The following is a 20,125-nucleotide window of genomic DNA, read 5'->3' as shown; positions in this document are numbered from 1 at the left end:
AGAATAATAGTAATGTTGAAAGGAAGGAATTGCGTCCGATTAAAGGTATGATTCATATCCTATATACTCCCTTCCATGCATATATCATTTGATGTATTTGCTTACTTCTCCGTAAACTCCGCTAACAAAATCTCAATCAAGCCAGAAAAATACAGCTAAAATCGATTACAATCACCGTATGGTCGCCTATGTTACGAGATGGTGCATGAAAAGACAGGTCTTCGTGTAGACGCCGACAAGAGTTTTATTAACGATGAAAGAACAACGAATGTCATATTTGAAATTTGTTATGTAACATTTGATAATACTTGGTGTCTTTTATTTTTATCGTTAGTAAAACTCTTATTGACGCGAGAGCCGGATCGTTTTTTTTTTTTTTTTTTTTTTTTTGGTGTGCACCACTCTGTATAAATTACATACACAACGAACACGGCAGTGATTATATATACATATTTATATCTCTATACATATCGTTCACTACGCTCTACGGTACTCGCTGTTCGAAATTTTTCCTACGGATCCAAGTTAGGACTTGTTCGTCGAGTAAACTTCAACAATCGATTTACCACAACAATTAGTCTCGACACTCTACTTTATTTTCCAAAAAAGAAAACATCGAAAAAATGTATTTAACAACGGTTACAATCGTTTTCGTAAACACGCTCGCTGCCGGCCGATTCACGGCCTTCTACAACTCCTCCAAAGCTAAGGGACGCCAATTGGCGTTCTCGCATAAGCAGAGAAAATTAAGGCAGTGTGTCTCTAATATTTGAGGGAAAGATCTGTGTGCCTGTAATTATTAGCTTATGAATTAATTTTTGTTTATAAGATTATTGCCTTTGTTTCATAAGGTAGTTGAAAAATATTGCTGGCTTCAGGTGTCAGATAACTAAAGTCGGCAGCAAACGTGTAAGACGAAGAACACGATCACTGTTGCCGCCAATCTGTACAATATTTCAAAACGTCTCTCTATTTAAAAGACGTATGTCTAATTAATCAACCTGACGAGTGACAAAAAAGTGCATGGATTTCATTTTCATCGTCATGGGTCTGTCGAAACACGACACTTCCTTCTCGCGGATAAAAAAATAAATGTGTGGGATTGGATGGCGACCGTATTGCAAACTCGTGATTGCAATTTGAAACAATTGAAGAAATTTATTCACAGTTGTTGTACGAGTGGGAAAAGAATTAATGTCGTTTCCTTCTTTTGTTGGTGGTTTTATATAAGCACGTAGATTACATAATATCACAATGTTTGTTACGAGAAGAAAAAAAGAATAATAAACTTTGATCGTAAAAATCCAAGTTCGCTTGAAGGAAAATTAATAAAATATTTAAAATTATATTTTAAAGCCTCTAATCTTCATGAAAGACGTTTGTGAGAAAATGAAAAGTAGATTTAAAGAATTTGTTTTGATTAAAATCGTTTATAAAAAATATTCATTCCTTTGTATAAAAAAGGAAAGACGAGTTGGATACAAAATCAGATAAAAAGAGAACGCGAATATCGAAATGTCTTTTTTTTTACGACCGAAATTATATGCATGATGTTATTATGCTTTTGGTAGTTATATGCGCATATATATATATATATATATAATGATTCAATTGCGCTGAAAAAATCACAATTGACGATAAACCCCTTTATACAGCACTCTTTTATCCTACCTTTTTATGCTATTATTTTACAACAAACGTTTCGAGTGCGGATTATTAAGAGTTTTCCTCAAGATTTTTTGTATCGCGCTTTTTATCTCATTGCATATATCACTGTTGCATATGTTAGGATCAGTTTTCGCATTATGAAAGCTGCCTTCGTATAAGTCACGGCCAAAAGGACGCAAACGATAACGAAATTTTCTTTTTTCTCCTCATTTTCGACAATTAATTGAGCGAAAAACTCGACTCGATTGTGATAGTAAAATGTTCACCAACCAACAGGGAGAGCTTATGCGATTCCTTCCGTCTTTTGCGAGCACGATAGAGTTGAACTACACGATGATAACTATATAAATAAGAAATTAAATATTACAAAAAAATTAACCATATAATTTTATCAAGGCTATAAACGTCGTAATCAAGGTTTAGCATTTTTTTACTTTTTAGGTATGTAAGATACTAAAGTCAATGATTGCTAAAATATTTGCAGTATAAAACAATTACGTGTAAGTGTCAATACTACAATCTTTATATTTAAAAAACCTTATTTATTTAACTATTATGATCAAGAAATTTGAATTTCAAAACTTTTATGGTCAAATTTTTCTTACGAAACGCGCTTTCTCATTTATATTGCATAATTCAACTGCTTCCTGTGAGGAAAAAAATCAAAGAATGTCGCATGACGAATGGTCGACCATAAGCTCTCCCAACCGCAATTCTTCCGCGCAATCCACGGAATGTCCTTAGAAAAATAAAGGAAAACGCGAGTGTCACGTTCGTTTGCCTTAAACAACTCTAAAACAGGCGTATCGATCTTACGGCTAGTTAGTAAATTACGCGCGATTATAATTTCTCGCGCGACGTGTTAGTAGAATTGATTAAATCTACGACATGTCTGCTATTCAGAAATAGTTATTCTGTAATAATAATAATTACTCTTTTTCATAGTCTATCAAAATATTCATCACAGTGCTACGGACACAAAGTTGTGTTCTGATTTATATATATATACATATACATATACATACATATATATATATATATGCGTGTGTATATATACATGATATATATATGTGTGTGTGTGTGTGTGTGTGTGTAAATAAGTCATCATTTTTTAATCCCGGGAAAAACTCGCGAGTTCTGATCGCTCGCGTTTATCAAATCGCCAAAATGAACGGAACAAATTATTCATTGCAAATCGCAATCATTGTAAATCACAATAATTTTCTGCGAAAAGAGAATTTCGATATTTTTCTCGGGTTTATTCTCCTCGTCAGAAATGAGATAATGCTCTATTGCGAGAACGCAATAATAACACACGAATAACTTTGTACTCATCATTGCACATATCACTCAGATATCGTATGTGTTTTTGATCTTCCTCGATATTTATATTGGAACGAGAGACCGAATTCGTCGACGTTTTTCCACGCTCGTATCACGCCCTTTTGTTCAATTTAACGTAGAGTGCTACACACACAATGGCAGTATCATCCTGCTTAAAAATTCTTACTCTCTACATCTGACTATATTTACAATAATAAGTTGAGAAAATGGCCTCTCAACGAGATCGTCCAGCTTGCGATAAACTCCGTAAATGAAATGATTTAGCAACATTGTGTGAACGAAACGGGACAAAAGCTCCGAAGTGAATTCTTACTGCGAATTTTAAATTGACCGATTTCATTTACGATTATTACACGTTGGATTGGAAACAGAAAGACTTATCGGTTTAATATTAACAGAACTTTCGAACTCTAATATCACTATCGTTATTACAAAAACGAACAAACTGCGCGAACTTATTCTACTTTACTTCTATGCAGCATCCTAGACTGTGAACGCGAATCCACGGATCGAAATGACACCGGAAGTGTAATTGAGCTTCGAATCAATTTTACGAACCAATCGTGTTAGAATTTAATAGTCGGAGTGCCAAAAGTGCAGGATTTAATTTTCCAACGCAAAAGACTCGATAAATGGGTCAATTTTTTCATGAAAAAAAAAGGAAGAAAATGTATTATGAATGATTCCAACACGAATGGTGAATTCTTTGAATTTCTTTCGCCACTCTTTTACGCTCTTTCGACCTTTTCTCGACCCTCCTTAACCCTTTGCGATTTAAAGTAATTTCCAAAAAAAAAAAAAAATAATGTTTAATAATTAACTGAGAGCTACAGTTTTCGTCTTAACATTATCACAATTCGCTAACGCAACAACCTATCTCTACTAGTCCCAGTGCTCGTAAGATTTTAAGCACGAAGTTTAGAAACGATGACAAATAAGAACATTCCGATTGCTTTTTCTTTACACCCGCACGAAAGATTGTTATTGTCCATATCCGCAAAGGGTCGAAAGAACAAAAATTGATTTCCCGATCTGGATTATTCATTGATCACACTTCGACTTGAAGGGGACTGGGCGGGCGGAACGATTGACAGCAGCCCCACGGAAAGTACCACGTGGCTCAGCACCTTGGCGAAAACTTCGGGTTCGTAGGACCGTGGATGTAGCTCCTGAGCTCCTTCGGCGGCTCGGAGCCCAAGTCCGATGCCGTGTCCACGTCGGATTTACGGCAGATGATCATACGGATGTCCGTATGCAAATAAATTCGGCCTGATTTGCTGGACATAAATCTGAAACGAGATTTCGTGTTAATTGTCTATTCCCCGCTTGTGTTCCACCTTCTTATTCCGTTTAGAGCAGCGCGTCTCACCTAAGATGAACGAGGTAGCGTAGTGTTTTGTCCCGCAGTGTTCTTTGACGTAAAAAAGTATGAGATCGCGGTGGCATATCGGTTAGATCGTACAATACTACGAACATTTTAACGACTGTACCCAGCGGATTGAGAAGAGTCACTTGGATGGTGCCACTTCTTGGTACCTGATAGCCCTTTTTCTCCAGATTAATATGAGCCTGCAAAAGAGTAGCGGGTGAGCAATGCCTAAAGTGGAAAAATTAGAAAGTTTTTAATATTTCATTATCAAATAATTTAACCATCGTCCGCATCGTTAAAGCTTTCACTTTTCGACAGTATTCTATTTTATATATCGCGTCATATTAACTTGCTATTCGTTTATTGCACGGCGGACATCCGTATTTATAATTAAATTAGACACAACGTGTATCGTTTGTTTCTTTGTAAACGTACAAGGTATGGCGTGGAGACTTTGTCGTTGTCACCGAGCGTGTAGAAGAACACGGTAACTGGAAGTTTCTGGTGCTTCGGGCAGAAGGAACCGCTGGCTCCGAGCTCCGCTGTGAAACCGTGAACCGTGGACACCGGTTCGAGTCTGCCGTTCAACGCTGACTCCTCGAAGCTGCCTAAAAGAGCGTGACTCTGCGGCCGGTGGCGAGAGTTGGACCGTCTCTTGGGCGTCTCCGTCTCGCGATCGGTTTCTTCCAACGATACCGCGCCCGGACTTGGCGGTGTGTTTAACTCGAACAACGCGCTGAAACGAAAAACATCAGTTTTGAGAAAAGAGCTGTCTCAATGTCAACTCAACGGCATCGATAATAAATATTGTAACCGCCGATTTGGACGTAGATTTTACAATCCAACGATTTTGTCGGTAACTTGTTTAAAAAAAAGTAGCATTTCTTTAAATAACATTTGACTTTAACAAGTAAACAATTTTCAAAAAAAAAAATTTCTATGCGAATTTAAAAAAATTCTAAAAAATTTTTTTTAATCGATAGTTTTTTTTGTCGATGCCGTTGGAAGTGTCCAATATTTTTTACGGATCATACTTTCTCTTGGAAGAGACGGAGTTCAAGCTGCTGTCGTAGTCGAAGCAACAGCTGCCTCTCCTCAATGGCGCCGGGCTGGAAGTCAACGGCAGACCGGTTCTGCTGTGAAACACCATTGACGCCGCGTTCTCGAGAGATCTGCGGAATCTCTCCTGCTCAAGGGCGGACGGCACGCTCTTGTCGACAGTCTCGTCGTCGCCTGTCTCCGCGATGCCATCCTTGTGATTGCCGTTTCGTACTTTGGAAGACGGATGTCCGTTTTGCGCAGTGGTCAGCGTGGTCAAATTATTCTTCTGCAGAATAGCAATGTCCTTCTTCTCGCCCCGCTCCTCCTCCACGGCAGGTTCCTTCGCGCCTTCGAGCAATCGCCTGTCGCGATGATTCTGCCGGTTGTTCAGACCCGCGGAATCGCACTCGCGATTGTTATTTGTACTGCGCGACTCACGCGGCTTTTGATGCGTTTCTTTTGCTCGCGGAACCGCCGTGTCCTCCTTCTCCTCGGTGACTTCCGGAAAGTTCACGAAGTCGATTCGCCGCTTCACCCTGCTGCTTCTCGCGTTATGCAGATTCGGTTGTTCGTTGTTATAACGAAGCAGCGCCGAGTTGGAGCGTTGCGACGGTGTCGGGCTCGGCGTCGTCTCTGGCGAGAAAGGGCCCTCTTCCGCCATCATGGCGATCCTCTTGTCCACTTCCTTCTTGAATAGCTGCCGAAACCGATGGAATCTTTTGTTCAACGGCAGGAATTTGTCGTCGTTGGACAAGCCGGCGGTTCCGTTGTTCTGCTGATCGAGCTTCTCGACGCTCGAAGAGCAAGAATCATCATCGCTGCTGTCATCGTCGACGATAGTTGTCGATCTCGGACTGGTCCCATTTGACGAAACGTCCGGCGGATCTTTCCGGTCCTTGCTGGTCCGCAGAATCGCTCCGAGCAGCACGTCCGCCTTCGTGGAAACGTTCTGCAGGTGATCCGCGTCTCCGTTCGCGCGCTCTTCGTTCAACCTGTTGGCACGTCTGTCGGCGGGATTCGGGCGCGTGGGATGGTAAACATTCTTGTCGTAGTAGACTCGGTCCAAAGGGCTCGACTGCTCTTCCGGTATCTGATGATCTATCATCTTGCACGATCCACGATTGCAATCCTCGCAGGACTTCAGCGCGCGGACTCGGCAAACGCCAGCGGGCCGATTCATCGAGTTGCTCCGCATTGCTTCTTCATCCGGACTCGCGCATTTCGCCGGAATCTTCTCCACGCCGTCACCGCCTCTCTCGGGTCGCTCCACATTGCGCCTCCTCACATTTTTCACAGTGGATCTTCGACGTCCCGATGGTGTCCGCGCTCGCAACACCGCCAAAACTTCGTCGACCTCCCGCTGGCTCAGCTCTAAATTGCAGTTCTTGAACTTGATCTCGTTGGCGCCCTGTTGCCCGGCTGGATGCTCAGGCTGCTTCAGGCTTCCGCTCTTCGTCTTATTGCCGCCCACGTAGCCTTTCGTAGCCGCGACGCCCAGGACTCTTCCGGACACTTTACTGAACCAATCCAGCAATCCACCCTCCTCGCTCTTGTCCTTCTCATCGGGGATCGACAGTCTCCACATCAACTGACCCAGGTCCGACTTGCCGGTTTTCCTCTGACTGTTCCTGAGAGCGTTATCCTCCTTGTTGATCTCCAACGCGTCTTGACCGGTCGACACTCGCGCCTCGGCGACGATCTTATTGACATTCTTCGAGCAGCTCTGATGCACCGTGCAAGCGGAATTGTCTAGCTTCTGCATCCATTTGTACGTCGACGGTCCGGGATTTGACTCGTGGAAGGGAGTAGGCTGAGCGTAGGGATCGTTCGAAGCGTTGTGCAGCGTGTCCTTCACGATCAACGGCTTGTAACTTCTCTCGGAGTCGTTGAAACGGGCTTCCTTCACGCCGCGCAAGCTCTGAAATTTGCTGTTCATATTGCTGTTCTGCCAAGAGGAGACGAAGGGCCAGACGGCGGGAGCAAAGGGCGCAAAGTTGTCCAAGAGGCCGCCGCCTTTCGTCGCGGATGTCATCTCCGACGCGTCACCGGATCCTGTCCCGACGTTAGTGGAATTCTTAACCGAGTTGTTGTAGCTCTCCTCGATCCGGTCGACGTTCATCTTCGGATTAACGATCTCCTCCTTCGCCGTGCGCTTGCAGCGTTTCTCCAAGTTGCCTTCATGCTCCTCGATCTTCAGCTGCACCTTGAACCAGTGCTCCAGGTGATCCGAGTTCAGATTGTTGCGAGTCCTAACCTCATTCCTGTTCTCCGGTCTGTTCTGCAGGGTCCGCGTTGCGCTACGATTGTTGTTCATCATCTCGGCGGAGCCTCGCGGGTTCGCGTTATCCTTTGTCTCCTGCGGGATGTGTTCCTGAAGGGACGGCAATGGCATGGGTTGCGAGGTCACGCAAGGACTCTCCGCTGGGCCGCAGGGCAGCGACCGGCGACGTTTCCGCTCACCGTTTGATCTGATAGTGGGCGACAGAGGGGACGCGTCCTCCTCCTCGCAGCGACAGTCGTGCTTACCGGACTTGTTGCAGGTGGTCTGCAGTCGGTCGTCCACCAAAGCTGCCGGAAAGAATTATTTACATAATTTACATGAATAATTCTACATAATTAGCGATCGCTTCAACATCAGAGTCGGTTTGCGGTTCAGAAATACTGTTTATTAATTAAAACACAATAATTTGTGCATTATCTTTCAAATTTATCTCGCAAACAAAATTAAAAAAGAAATAACATAAATAAGAAAGTTTGATCTCGTGAATGCGCTTAACAAGAGACATAAGAATCAATTTGTAAGAGAATTGATTGTAGATCTTCGTGCAATCGATATTTGTTCATTACCAGGCAAGACGAGGCTCTCGGAGTTTTGTGACCCGACAGATCCCATCGGAATGCTCTTGGTAGGCGTTAACGCTCTCGCAATATCTTCCTCGTCCTTTTCCTTTTTCGGATGTAGAGAGCATGTAAGCACGGGTACTTCTTCCATTCGCGGCAATGCCCAAACGGTTACCTAGAATTTACACAAAAACAAATGACGTTGATTTCAATTTAATTAATTGTTTAATTTTAATCCTTAAATATCACAGTGAAAATTTGCACAATGGGATGCGTGTAATTTCATCAATATTTTATATCACATAATAAATTTCGCAACATTTATTAATAAAGTTTTTACATCTTATTTTTGGAATCTAAAAACAGTAACATAAAAAAAGAGCAAGACGCATCGACGCAATAAAACACAAAAAGCGAATAATCTGATAAGATTTAGTACAAAAGTACGGAATAATTTTAAAGTTTATTTTCTTATTTTTCAGAAAAATTCTTTTACACGGAACTTGAATTTTTGTATTGGATAATTAATTTATAACGTTTTGCATTAATAAATTTTCAACGTGACTTTATAATGTAATTTACACTTTTTTTTTCTTACTTTGATAGAATTTCCATCGTTGTTGCCAGCCAGAGGGAAGGTGTGCTCCACCGGCGGCTCGCGGAACTTGCTGAGATTGTCCTCGTTATGCGATATGATCCGGGTGGCTACGTAGCACGGCTCCGCGCCGTTGCTGCGTGACCACCATGCTGCGACCTGGCTGAAGTGTAATCGCGAACGTACTGCTTGATATAAGCCTTGAAAATTCATCGATTCTGGACTCCTAGAAGAATTCAAATATATAGAAGAACAATGGAACAAAGACATATCTGCTTTCTAAATGAATTTATAAGTATGGAATTTATAACTTTTATAATCAGACAGGATAATCGGAAGATAATTTGAAACTAGGATTAAAACGCTACGCAAGCTTAATTTCTTAATCTTCTAAACTTTAGAACCACCTTACACCGAGTGTAAAATAAGGCTGGCGCGACTCACTTGCTCGGAACAACGCAGATGCACCAGTACTCCAATAACATTTCCGAAGTGCATTTCTGCCATTGCGAGATGGAGGGTGGCACGGGATAATTGTATGTGGATTTTGCCAAACCGCACGGACAGTCGCTGCACAAAACCACCTCCACGCACAAATAAGATCCGACAGCGAGGCGTTCTGTAATCTCCTCAATTAGCACCCGGTATCGATTGCACTTTGAGAAATGAAAGAAGACAAGATATTAGTGAAAGCAGTTTTGTAAAAAGGTAAAGAAGACATACAACATACATTGCTTTCGTCATAACTTTCGTGTAGAAAAAAATATATATTTTGATAATTTTTATTAAAATTAAAAAAACACTATTATAATTTTGTCAGAAATACACACGATATTAGATTTATTTAATACTGCTATTGCAAATTTTGCATTTATAATTTTTTTTTTCGATAAATACATATGCACTGTTTAAATTATATAATTATTTTATTTTCACTACTTAATGTATTTGAACTTTTCGTTAATGACTATTTTACTACTAAACTTTTTATTATCGGATTATTAAGGTTTCTTCGACGGCTCTACACTCCACTGGGAAAGACGGCGCAAAAGTAGGTCGCCTAGGAACAACGGAGAGCAACGAGGGCACCATATGTTACTCACTAGATAGTTATTCTCCTCACACACGTGGTCGTTTGGAACCGCCTGCATAGGCGGTGCGCAATGTGGGCCCTCCTTGTAGCCACGCGGAGGACCCTGGATTCTCCCTTCGCACACAAGGACTCCAAGGGCTCGGAACACGCTAAGAACACCACCTCGGCCGCCAACCCCGTTCGGGCTGGAGGCACCACCTCCCGTCACTGCACCTAGGCAGTGCATACCTGTAATGTGAGAAGAACCAGGGTTTACAAATATTTCGGAAAAATGAAAACTTGTACTAACCGTTCACAAACCTGTAACACGTCAAAGTCCAGAGAAAGTTCAAAAGAAAATGAACGAAACAGAGGTGCAAGTCAAGAATTTAACTATCCAATTTTATTAGTTAGTTTCACTAGATAAATATTAAAATTTCAAATAAATTCTTATCAAGGGAAAACTAATTTTTACATAATTAAGATAAAGGAAAGTAAGATAAGGGAAGAAAAGGGAATTGAGGCTTACAAAGAAAAAAAGATATACAAAAGAAGAGTACAAAGATAAATTTAAATTTCCAATAAGAACATGAATAACATTTATATAAGAAATTTATGTGTAAGACGACACGTGGAGTCAAAAGTATGAAAATTTCTTCATAGCACCGAATGAATAATTCTGGTCGAGGAAAAACCGCAGATGCTGACAGAAGGACAATACGAAATACTCGCCAGATTTGCAGCGGTGGGCTGCTTATAAATTTATCGTGATGAACCTCGAGTGCCGTTACGATTGTCGGAAGCTTATCGCAAAAGACGATATCAAAATCGTTTTTCACGATCTCGGAGTGCACATCGCACGAGCCAACGTGCTCGGGACGGCTCATAGGAGGCCCCCCTCCCCCGCTTGAATTTTTGTCGTCCCTTTAAATTTGTTGTTGTGTCACGTCCGCAGGACTGGTTGTAGCCCGCAACGCGTAGAGCACGTGATGAAAGAAAACAAGGTGCAGTTTGCGGCCCGGCTGTTGTGCGGCGGGTTACAGGTTTGCGAACGGTTAGTACAACGGTCGTCGGTAGGGCCAAGTTGCGGCATCGACGATTCGCACAAGTCTCGCTTGTGACGATCGCGCGAGGTAGACGTTTAATGCTTCTTAAGCGGCGGCGGCGGCGGCGGCGACGACGACGACGACGACGCTACCGCAGCGCGTTTGAATAACGAAATGGAAACCTGCAACCTCAACGAGTTGGATTTCAATGCTATATATAAGGTGGCTCGAAACAGATAGATACGTCCTTTTAATAATACATTTTCTGAGTCTATAATCGACTTTTCCTCGACAAAAAAAGGACATCATGACAAGAAAATGAGCCTCGTTTCATGTGTCGTAAAGTCCACTTTCTCGTGTCTGCAACGTCGGGAATTAAAATTAAAAAAGATTATATCGATGCCTGTTATTGGTAGAAAGTACCTCGCAACATTCTTTTATAAGAGAATCAGCTGCTATACCTAATAATTAACGATACTTCATTACTTAACGACGTACACAACTTCTAATTGTAATATCAGTAACGAACGATAATGATATAGCATATTACAAACGTACGATTTAATGAAGGGAAAATCTTTTACCTTTAAAATATAATACAATTATAATAATATATGCAATTATAAACATAATGCAATTATAAACATAATGCAATTATAAACATAATGCAATTATAAACATAATGCAATTATAAACATAATGCAATTATAGCAAATACAGCTATAATTTAAATAACTCGTTGATATAATTTCAACTATATCTTTCGCTATTATCGATATCGACGAATCGTTACGATAAATTTCTCGATTAAGTAATCAGCGATTACGATCATTATCGATAAAATAAGTATGTTTTTTTTTCCACCAGATAACATCAATAACTAAAGAATGCATGATTAATTATGTTTAGAAAACAGATTAATACTAAAATTAATAAACAGATAAATAAGCTATAATATTTCATTCTGTTTATTATATCAATGAAAAGAGGTTTGCTCTCTATCAATTTTTGACTACGTTCTTGCGTGGTCTTGCGAAATTTTTAACTAGAAAAAAACGCCTCAATTTTTGATAGACGAGAAATTATCGGAAAAGCGGACGAAAGGTAATGTCTCGAATGGGTGAAAGAAAATTATTAAGCGTACCGTAAGCGCACGCGATCGAACGGGTCGCGAGAGTGCTTAACGACGCGTTACATAAACGGAAAGCTAGTACACGAGCGGAAACTCGAGGTCTCTTAATATCTACTCTCGCTACCCGCGTTACGTCAGCAAAACGCACGTTCACCACGTCTGGTCTACTACGATTACTCGCAATTTTTAATTTTTCTCCAATTTTCAAATAGAAAATAAAAAACTACATATACCACACGATATTTATGCAAAATTGGCTTCGCGATTACGCATGGAAGATTCCTGCTGCATAAATGTTTCATGAGTGATCGTATTCGCTGAGTGTATGATCGAGGAAACGCTGAATTTATGATTCATTTATGGGAGTGCCAATACTTTTGCCATTACTCTCTAACGAGAAAATAACTTTGCCGATATAATTACATTTTAATTGTACAATTGAATCAATGTAAATGAAATAATTTGATATCAAACAATTTATTAATTCGCAAAATTGTTTTCCAGATGCATACGCAGGTGAACACGGGCGCTGCGATCTACAGACCGCGCCTGTGCACCCACGTGGAGGGGACGACGAGGAGTGGAGGAGACAACCGATGGCGTCGGTCAGCTGAGCGCACCGCTCACAGCTGGGCGCGCGCGACGCTGTCGCCGAACAGCTGATCGCGCTGTCAGAACATGGCGAGCCAGGCGCGCGTGGCGTGGATCGCAACGAGAAAATCATACCGTCCATTTTCAGCTCGTGCCGATCGCAGACCCATGCAATCTCAGGGCCGTATGGACTGAGAACGTATTTAACGCGTTCGCAGTCCGGTAAGCCACAATTATGAGTCAGAAATCCGCGAATCGACGCACGCGTTTCGACTCAGGAGAGTCTACATGACTGCGCCTCTAAATTACATTAAGATCGATCCCGCTTGAGTTGCCGAACAAAAGAACCATTATCCTTGTAAATTATCTCGCTTAGCGCGCGCGAGTGCGCGCATTCACGCTTGCGGATATGTACGGAGATATGTGTGAGGAAGACGTTAAAGGTCTTTCTAAAAAGGCTTTTTAAACATAATTATCGTCCTTTAGTTATTTCACTCGAGTAACTCGAACAGTAAAGGGCACACCACGCAGTTTGAAGAAAATAGAACATAACAGGAAGCCATGACTCACGCCTTCGCTATGGACACATGTAAAAGACGTATGCTAATTCTGACATCTTTCTCTGTGTGTCCAATCCTCTTTAATTAACGTTTCTCTCTCTCTCTCTCTCCTGGAACCGCAAAGCGCTCGGAATAATTTGTAAAAAGAATACGGTATGCAACATTCCGTTTCGAGAACTCGCTTAAAATTTATTGAATCGAAAATTTCTTTGTAATTTCTCGCTCGATCCTTTCTTTCACTTTCTTCCTTCCGATCATGTTCACTAAAAAAGAATATAATAACAAATAAAGTTTGTTTGTAAGATCGTGGTATATATGTCGATCTTATTCGTTCTTCGACTGGCAAAGGAACGCTTTCAAGACTGCCCAGAAATAAACTCGCTCTTCCGGTAGGTTTGTAGCGTTTGCGAAACACGGCACTATCGACGAGAATATCATGCGTATTCGCAGCGCATATTTAACCCTACATGATAAAAAAACTTTATCACTATCGTTGAAGTTCTGGATCTTCAGTGCTAAATCGCGAGATAAGAAATATTAAGAGAACATAAATATAATTTTTTAATATATTTTCTTCAAAAAGGAAGAGAGAGAAAGATAAAGAAATTTGGATCTGTTACAATTTACAAAAAATGCAAAAGCAATGTGCATAAATTATCTATCGTAGATTCGCGTGTAAAACGAAATTTTCCGTAAGAAAGACGCAACAATCACCATTCCTTGACCTTTAGCTTTAATATCTACGCGTAGTTGCCAGTTAATCGCAGCTCATAGTTGTATTATAGTCAGCTTCTCGCGTATGGATCTCACAGCGAGATCTGCGACTTCCAGTCGAGTCACTTAAAAAAACCCAGAGTGTGTATCTACCGGACGTTCTACATTTTGCGAGCTCGGAACTGGGTCGGCTGACCCAAGTGACGAGGGGATGCAGGATTTCCGGGCGAACCTATGTGTATCCCCGATTGGCAGTCAAAGGACAAAGTTCCCCCGGTTAACAATAACGATAATGGCTTTTTCTTGAAAGAAACTTCTGAAATCCCTTTACAGCTTTAGAAATTGCATATTTATTTTTGCAGGCAAAGGCGCGACTCTAATCGTAAGAAGTTACAACGGAAATACGGTTCCCCCGTGGCGTACGTACGTTGCAAGTGGCGGATCGGACTTCAACGCGAAACCTAAAATAGACACCGCTGATTCCGAGTTATTTCGTAGTGGAACGACTTTTAATAAAAGCAAAAAACCGCGCAACGGTGAAAGTGAGTCTCGATGAGATCGTAGGAGAGAAAGAGATCATTGGTCCGATTTCGTTCGTAAAAGTTGCTAGATGATATATTTACGAGTCAGTTCACTTTTCGCAAAATAGTTCTTTCCGTACATGATCAGCCATGTGAGACACAAATTTATGTGAAATAGCGTAGCGAATACAAAAAAAATGTACAGAGATTTTATTTTCCACCTGTCTCTTACATTCACATTGTTTTGTCCTAAAAGAATTCAAGTTTTTCATACATCCTTACTTTGACTAACGTTTCGCAAATGTTTCCAGGGATCTTTCTCGATTAAGCTCCGTCGTTTGTGGATGATGTGCGCCGAGAGATGAGAACATCTCAATTTGGAATAAAGGTTTCAGCCTGTGAAGGCAGGACAGAAAAGAGCCGAGACCAAGGAGGGTAACGAGGTCAACGGGTGGGAAGCAGTGGGTGCAGATCTAGGTTACCTGTATATTATGCAACCAACACTACTGTAATTTCATGATTGTACGTAGTTGCACATGCCTACGTGCGCAGAGTGCGCAGCGCGTAGCGATTGCTATACGTTTCGATAATAATGTGTGAGAAGTCCAGACGCAAAACTTATATCTCTTGAGATCTTTCGGAATCGTATGATCTACTTCATTACATTTCGCAAGTCAGGAAAAATAAAATTACATTAATTTCAACTTTTGATTGTACAAAAATATTAATCGATTCTATGAGAAATTTTTTTGCTTTTATTGTAAAATTGCAAATTACAGAGAATGTGAGCTTTGCATCTAGGCTCCTGTGTGTGCATGTCGGTTATTTAATGCAATAGAAATATTCACGCTGCTTGAAATCACAGTCCTCCACAAGAATTCTCTAGCAACTTTATTCAAATGAATTAACATTCGAAATTGCGAGAATAGAAAAAGATAATAATCCGTAATGTGAATATATCTAAATGTAAATTCCTCATGTTTTAAAAAAAACTATAATTAACTGAGTTTCTTAGACTCGGATGTCGGATATTTTCTTAATGTAACTTCTACAGTCAATTATAATTCATATTCGCGTTTTTTTCAATCCTTAACATTGCATATTCTCTCTGTACTTGTTTTGTAAAATTTTATATGAAAAAATGTAGTTAGCGTACATTTTCGTCTGGAGAACTTTGCCAAATTAGCACGATTCAATAATTAATCAAAAATTGCAAATATCTCGACGTTTTCATCGAACAAAATGATTAAGATTGAAAAATTTGCAGGGTAAGAAATATGGTGCGGAAGGAAGTCGCTGCTTTTGGCATACTCTGTACGTATATACGTTTTGTTGGTTGCTGCGCGTCTCCTGATACCGTGGGGCCTTACGTAATGTACGAAAGACAGAGAACGAAAGAAAGAGACGAAATGCGTTTCCTAACATGTGCAGCCTTGCCGAGGGACGACGGCGACGACGACGACGACGACGATGACGACGGCGACGACGGTGCAACGCGTGGCGTGCTGCACCTTCGGTCGCGGATCGCCTATAAGCGAACCCTCGTATTTATAGGCACACTTGCCAACCAAGGCCGATCCGCAATTTTAACTCACGTGGACACGAGCGAGACCTCGCACTTCTCGCGTGACGCTTTTTTTCTTTAACGTCTCTCGAGAAACGGTAACTATTGCTTTTATCGGCTTTACAAAGTCCTAAGAAAAAATATGTCTTACCTTAAAACATAAGAAATAGCAATACATTTATACTTGATAAAGATGTTGGGGCAAAATGACATTAATTGTTCAGTTTGATTAATCGGGGCTGGAAATGAACGCGATAGCAAGATTTAGATTCTAATATATTTATAGAGTGATACAGTTATATAAAACTGTGTAAAAAATCTTAATAATGCATTCCATGTATGAAGTGTTACGTTTCATCCACGCGAAGAGATCTGATAAATTTTTGAATACGCAATCTGATATTTCTTGAATGTTAAACGCGAAATAACTCGATACGTTGGTTTAACTTCGTTCGACTACCGCAACTGGGCTATCAGATTCGGTCTGAAAATTACCGCAATCAATCGTAGTGGGATTGTCGGACGTCAAGTAGCTGCTTAATAAGCTGTGGTTATCTTTCGGCGCGGTTATAATATAAAGTTCTCATGTAAAAAAAAAAAAGGAAAAGAACGGATCACGCTTATTAAAGTTTTGCTTTGCAGTTTTTAGAAACTGAGGTGCGATACTGTTTCTTGGTGGTCGGACGGTTATTTTTTAAAGCCAAGTAGAAGCGACGAGACAAATGGATTTCGTCTTCGATCCGTTCGAGTCCTGCTCTTTCTCTCATGAATTTTCACTTCGAGATTCGCGTGAGGAACGATCGGGGGGAGCCAAAACGTCCACCACGGTCATCACCTTGAATTTTTTTAGGTGCACATCCAAAACAGCTGGGTTCAATGAACGGTTAAGACAACGCCCCCAAGTGTTGTTTTCACACGACTCAGCGGGAGAGAAAGAGAGATGTCTGTTTCATTCGACTGTACAACCATAAAAGCTCAAGAGGCTTGTGCGGACGCAGCTGGACCCCGTATGCGCGTCTCGAACGAGCACTTTATTTATCAAAATACTCGATAAGCGATTATAGACGTAATCGGCCACACGATGTCTTCACCTACATCTGACAAAAAGAGATAATTTGAATTTCCCATTATTATAGCCTAAAGCCGTAATGAAATATATCAGCGTCTTTGCAAGATATCATTTTGCTGATTTATAACGCGAGCGTATAAAGCAATCAACTTTTTCAGTCGCCTCAAAAAAGAAGCCGAGTTTACATGCGGTTTCGCAAATAACCGAGCGTAAGTTGATATTATCAAGACGTGATTATTTATCACGTTCCAAATAAGAGACTCGATTCCACGTCGACCGAAGTAGACCGCCAGTCTACTCCAAATGTTCGATCGAATGTTACCTTTTATGTTCTTTATAACTCACGTTTTAGTTTACTTGAGCTATACAACATAAATATTGAAATACGTTAAAAAATAACATTTCTTTTTCAGGACAACTTTCAGATGTTGACAAATAAAATATTTGAACACTCATGTACAAGTTTTAACACGTGACAATTTCTTTGCCAACTCTTTCGATGCCTGGGATATAAAATCCAAGAATGTTTTAAACAAATCAATAGAAGTGAGAGTAAGAAAGGGATTATCAATACGATAAACCTAACCTAACAAAAGATTCTTTCCGGAATGCAACAAATCCTTTGTTCCAGCCCTAAACTCAATAGAGGGAAAAATTTAAATTTATCGTAAGTGTTCTTATCGAGCTAGAAAAGTGGTATTGAAAGGGTGGAAGGGTAAAAATGCGTTCTCCCTCGCTCCTGCTCTCGCTTTCTTCTCTGTTCACAGGCCAGAAATCCAGCCGAGAGACCAAAGCCGAAGGAGGGCATCGCCGAGGGGACAAATAACAATCAGCCATCAGGCTTGGGCGAGCGACGAGCGGACAAAGGTGCCCGCTCCCCACCCTGCACCCTCCGAGCTGTCATGAACAGCTGGAAGCCACTGTGGTATGTTGCAAAAGGGCCAAAGAACATGACGCGGCGTGCCTATTGGCGAGTATTTTCAAGAGACGTGAATTAGTTCACTAATTCGCGAATTACATCAGCCTGTAATTTGATCCCCCATCTTCACGAGAAGAAAGGCAAAATCCTCGTCGAAGACAAAGATGCCTTCGAGTTTCCACGCTTCAAATGGGTTACGTTTGAGTTTAGAGAAGAATTTATAAGAAATACGCGAGTCTATTGCACGGAAAATTATCTGACACAAATTCCGCGAGAGATGTACCGAGAGATACCGTCTCAGCTTTGCACGCCAACTTGTATGTCTCGTGTAAATTTGACGGATCATCAAGCGCGTGCACTTGGCGTGCGCTCAACAGCGATCGAGACAGCGATTTCGATCGCGAGGAAACGCTTTCTCTTGGAGAGCGCCCTCGCCTCATAATCGAGGAACGGGAATGGGAACGCACGGCAGAAACAACGAGCACAGTCACGACAGCGCGAGAGAACAGATGGGAGAGTCGTGTGACAACGACGATGACGGAGACGAAGACGGTGGCGATGATGATGATGACAATGACGGCAAATAAATCTGTTCACGTTCACTTACCGATTCGCAGCGCTCACGACGAGACAGCTCACGATCCCGACCGACGACACGAGCCTGGAGTCGTTCCCGTGGGTCAAATAATCCCGTCCACGGGCCCCATGGCAGCCGACCGTCGACGCGGCGTCGTCGCACGGGTGATGACAACGACGATGGGACCTGTTCTCCGTTCGGGGAACACGCGCAGCGCGCTGTTGCGATGCTGAATGCGCGTTTGCGAGACGCGACCGACAGACGAAAAACACGTACGACGGAAAACACGCACAGACGGACAGCAGAACGCGCAACCACCGACTTTTGTACGCGCAACTCGTTCAAAGGCCTGTTGCCAACTGGTCTGACCCCGCAAGACTAGACGCAGAGAGAGCTCGCACTGCTTCGTGACGTACACGCGCGCACAGCTGCCAACCTACCGACTGTGTTCTGAAATTGCAGATTGTAATGTGCAAGCAAGCACTGCTCTCTCGGTGAAGTAGTTCATTCCGTTCCGCAATGGCTTTCGCACCTAGTAATCACAAGCTCCGTATTATGGTTTGCTGCTTATGTTACAGCTGTCAGATTGTATATATAGGTAAAAGATGGGTATATTTAATAAGACACGCGTGAAATTCAACATTCTTGCATTACTTGATGAACAATGACCACGAAACAAAAGAGCCAATATGATTTGTAATGATTAATAGAACGGATAATGACACATTTGTACGTCAGTAGAATGACTAATATAACACGATAGTATTTATATGCATTTTTCGGGATAATCAGCACGATTAGTTCAGTAAAAATGTTCTAAACATAAAAATGGAAGATATGTTCTTTGTATAATTACTGTATAATTCCTGGATTCCATATTTTCTGGATTAAAAATGAAAGATATATATAATTCAGTGTTAAAAAAGAGATAAAAAAATACAGGAAGCGCAGTTGCAAGGAACAGATCTCATGAATAAATAACGAGTACGATTGTGACTGGCCCGGACAAGCTCATATCAAAATTGCAACATGGCAAGTAAAGACTGATTAAAATGTTGACTTTTGCAATTTTCGAAAATTTTTGAAATTATATACGGAAATTTCTAAAATTATATATATGGAATATCGGAATATACGGAAAAAAATATGATATCGAGCTGTTATAAAAGACAGATAACCATGAAACAAGAGCTTGCATAATCGCGAAATATTGATCATAATGTTTATTAATTTTGATGTTTTATTTCCAGAATATTTCTACGTGTTAAACTCTTATCTATTGATATTCAGATTATGTAGGCATAAGTATAATACAAGTATATTATTACGAAATATGCATTTTAACCACACTTTAACCCTTTCAGCGTCAAGATGACAGCTGTACTACAGTGGCGCCCGCTGCAGCGTTTTCTGGAACTAAAAAAGCGTATTCATTCGCGATTGGCTGAACGGAAGACGATCACAGCGCTGCGTGCGCCCGCGATCGCGGCAGACCATATTTA

General features: G+C 41.2%; 1 protein-coding gene and 1 long non-coding RNA gene across 3 annotated transcripts; one reads left to right on the top strand and one right to left on the bottom strand.

The window, feature by feature from the left end:
* Positions 1–71: 71 nt before the first annotated feature.
* LOC105678601 (uncharacterized) lies at positions 72–18,793 on the bottom strand. The gene is made up of 9 exons (XM_012378078.2): positions 18,654–18,793; positions 9,962–10,179; positions 9,303–9,514; positions 8,862–9,084; positions 8,270–8,438; positions 5,416–7,990; positions 4,817–5,117; positions 4,382–4,581; positions 72–4,301 (listed from the first exon to the last, which is right to left on the bottom strand). The coding sequence occupies exons 2-9, from the start codon at positions 10,175–10,177 to the stop codon at positions 4,133–4,135; spliced, it is 4,065 nt and encodes a 1,354-aa protein (XP_012233501.2). The 5' UTR covers positions 10,178–10,179; positions 18,654–18,793; the 3' UTR covers positions 72–4,132.
* Positions 9,021–17,817, top strand: LOC136999264 (uncharacterized). Of its 2 annotated transcripts, XR_010889613.1 has the most exons (8): positions 9,021–9,153; positions 9,260–9,566; positions 9,865–10,186; positions 12,613–12,921; positions 14,806–15,016; positions 15,762–16,156; positions 16,909–17,336; positions 17,541–17,817. It is a non-coding gene; the product is annotated as an uncharacterized lncRNA (long non-coding RNA). The 2 variants fall into 2 exon arrangements; XR_010889612.1 differs by lacking the exons at positions 14,806–15,016; positions 15,762–16,156; positions 16,909–17,336; positions 17,541–17,817 and having other exon boundaries at positions 12,613–13,370.
* Positions 18,794–20,125: the final 1,332 nt, after the last annotated feature.

This window comes from Linepithema humile, chromosome 1 (assembly GCF_040581485.1).
Source record: "Linepithema humile isolate Giens D197 chromosome 1, Lhum_UNIL_v1.0, whole genome shotgun sequence".
In the NCBI taxonomy this organism is placed as follows: domain Eukaryota; kingdom Metazoa; phylum Arthropoda; class Insecta; order Hymenoptera; family Formicidae; genus Linepithema; species Linepithema humile.
Note: the sequence above shows the minus strand (reverse complement) of the source record. Positions and strands in the feature narration are given on the sequence as shown.

Bases quoted from the DNA above. Each gene is read 5' to 3' on its own strand.
- LOC105678601 (XM_012378078.2), bottom strand. From the start codon at position 10,177: ATGCACTGCCTAGGTGCAGTGACGGGAGGTGGTGCCTCCAGCCCGAAC. The intron at 4,582-4,816 runs GTACGTTTACAA...ACTCTTTTGCAG, and splicing joins AAGTCTCCACGCCATACCTT to GCTCATATTAATCTGGAGAA. The intron at 4,302-4,381 runs GTGAGACGCGCT...ATCTCGTTTCAG, and splicing joins CGCTACCTCGTTCATCTTAG to ATTTATGTCCAGCAAATCAG.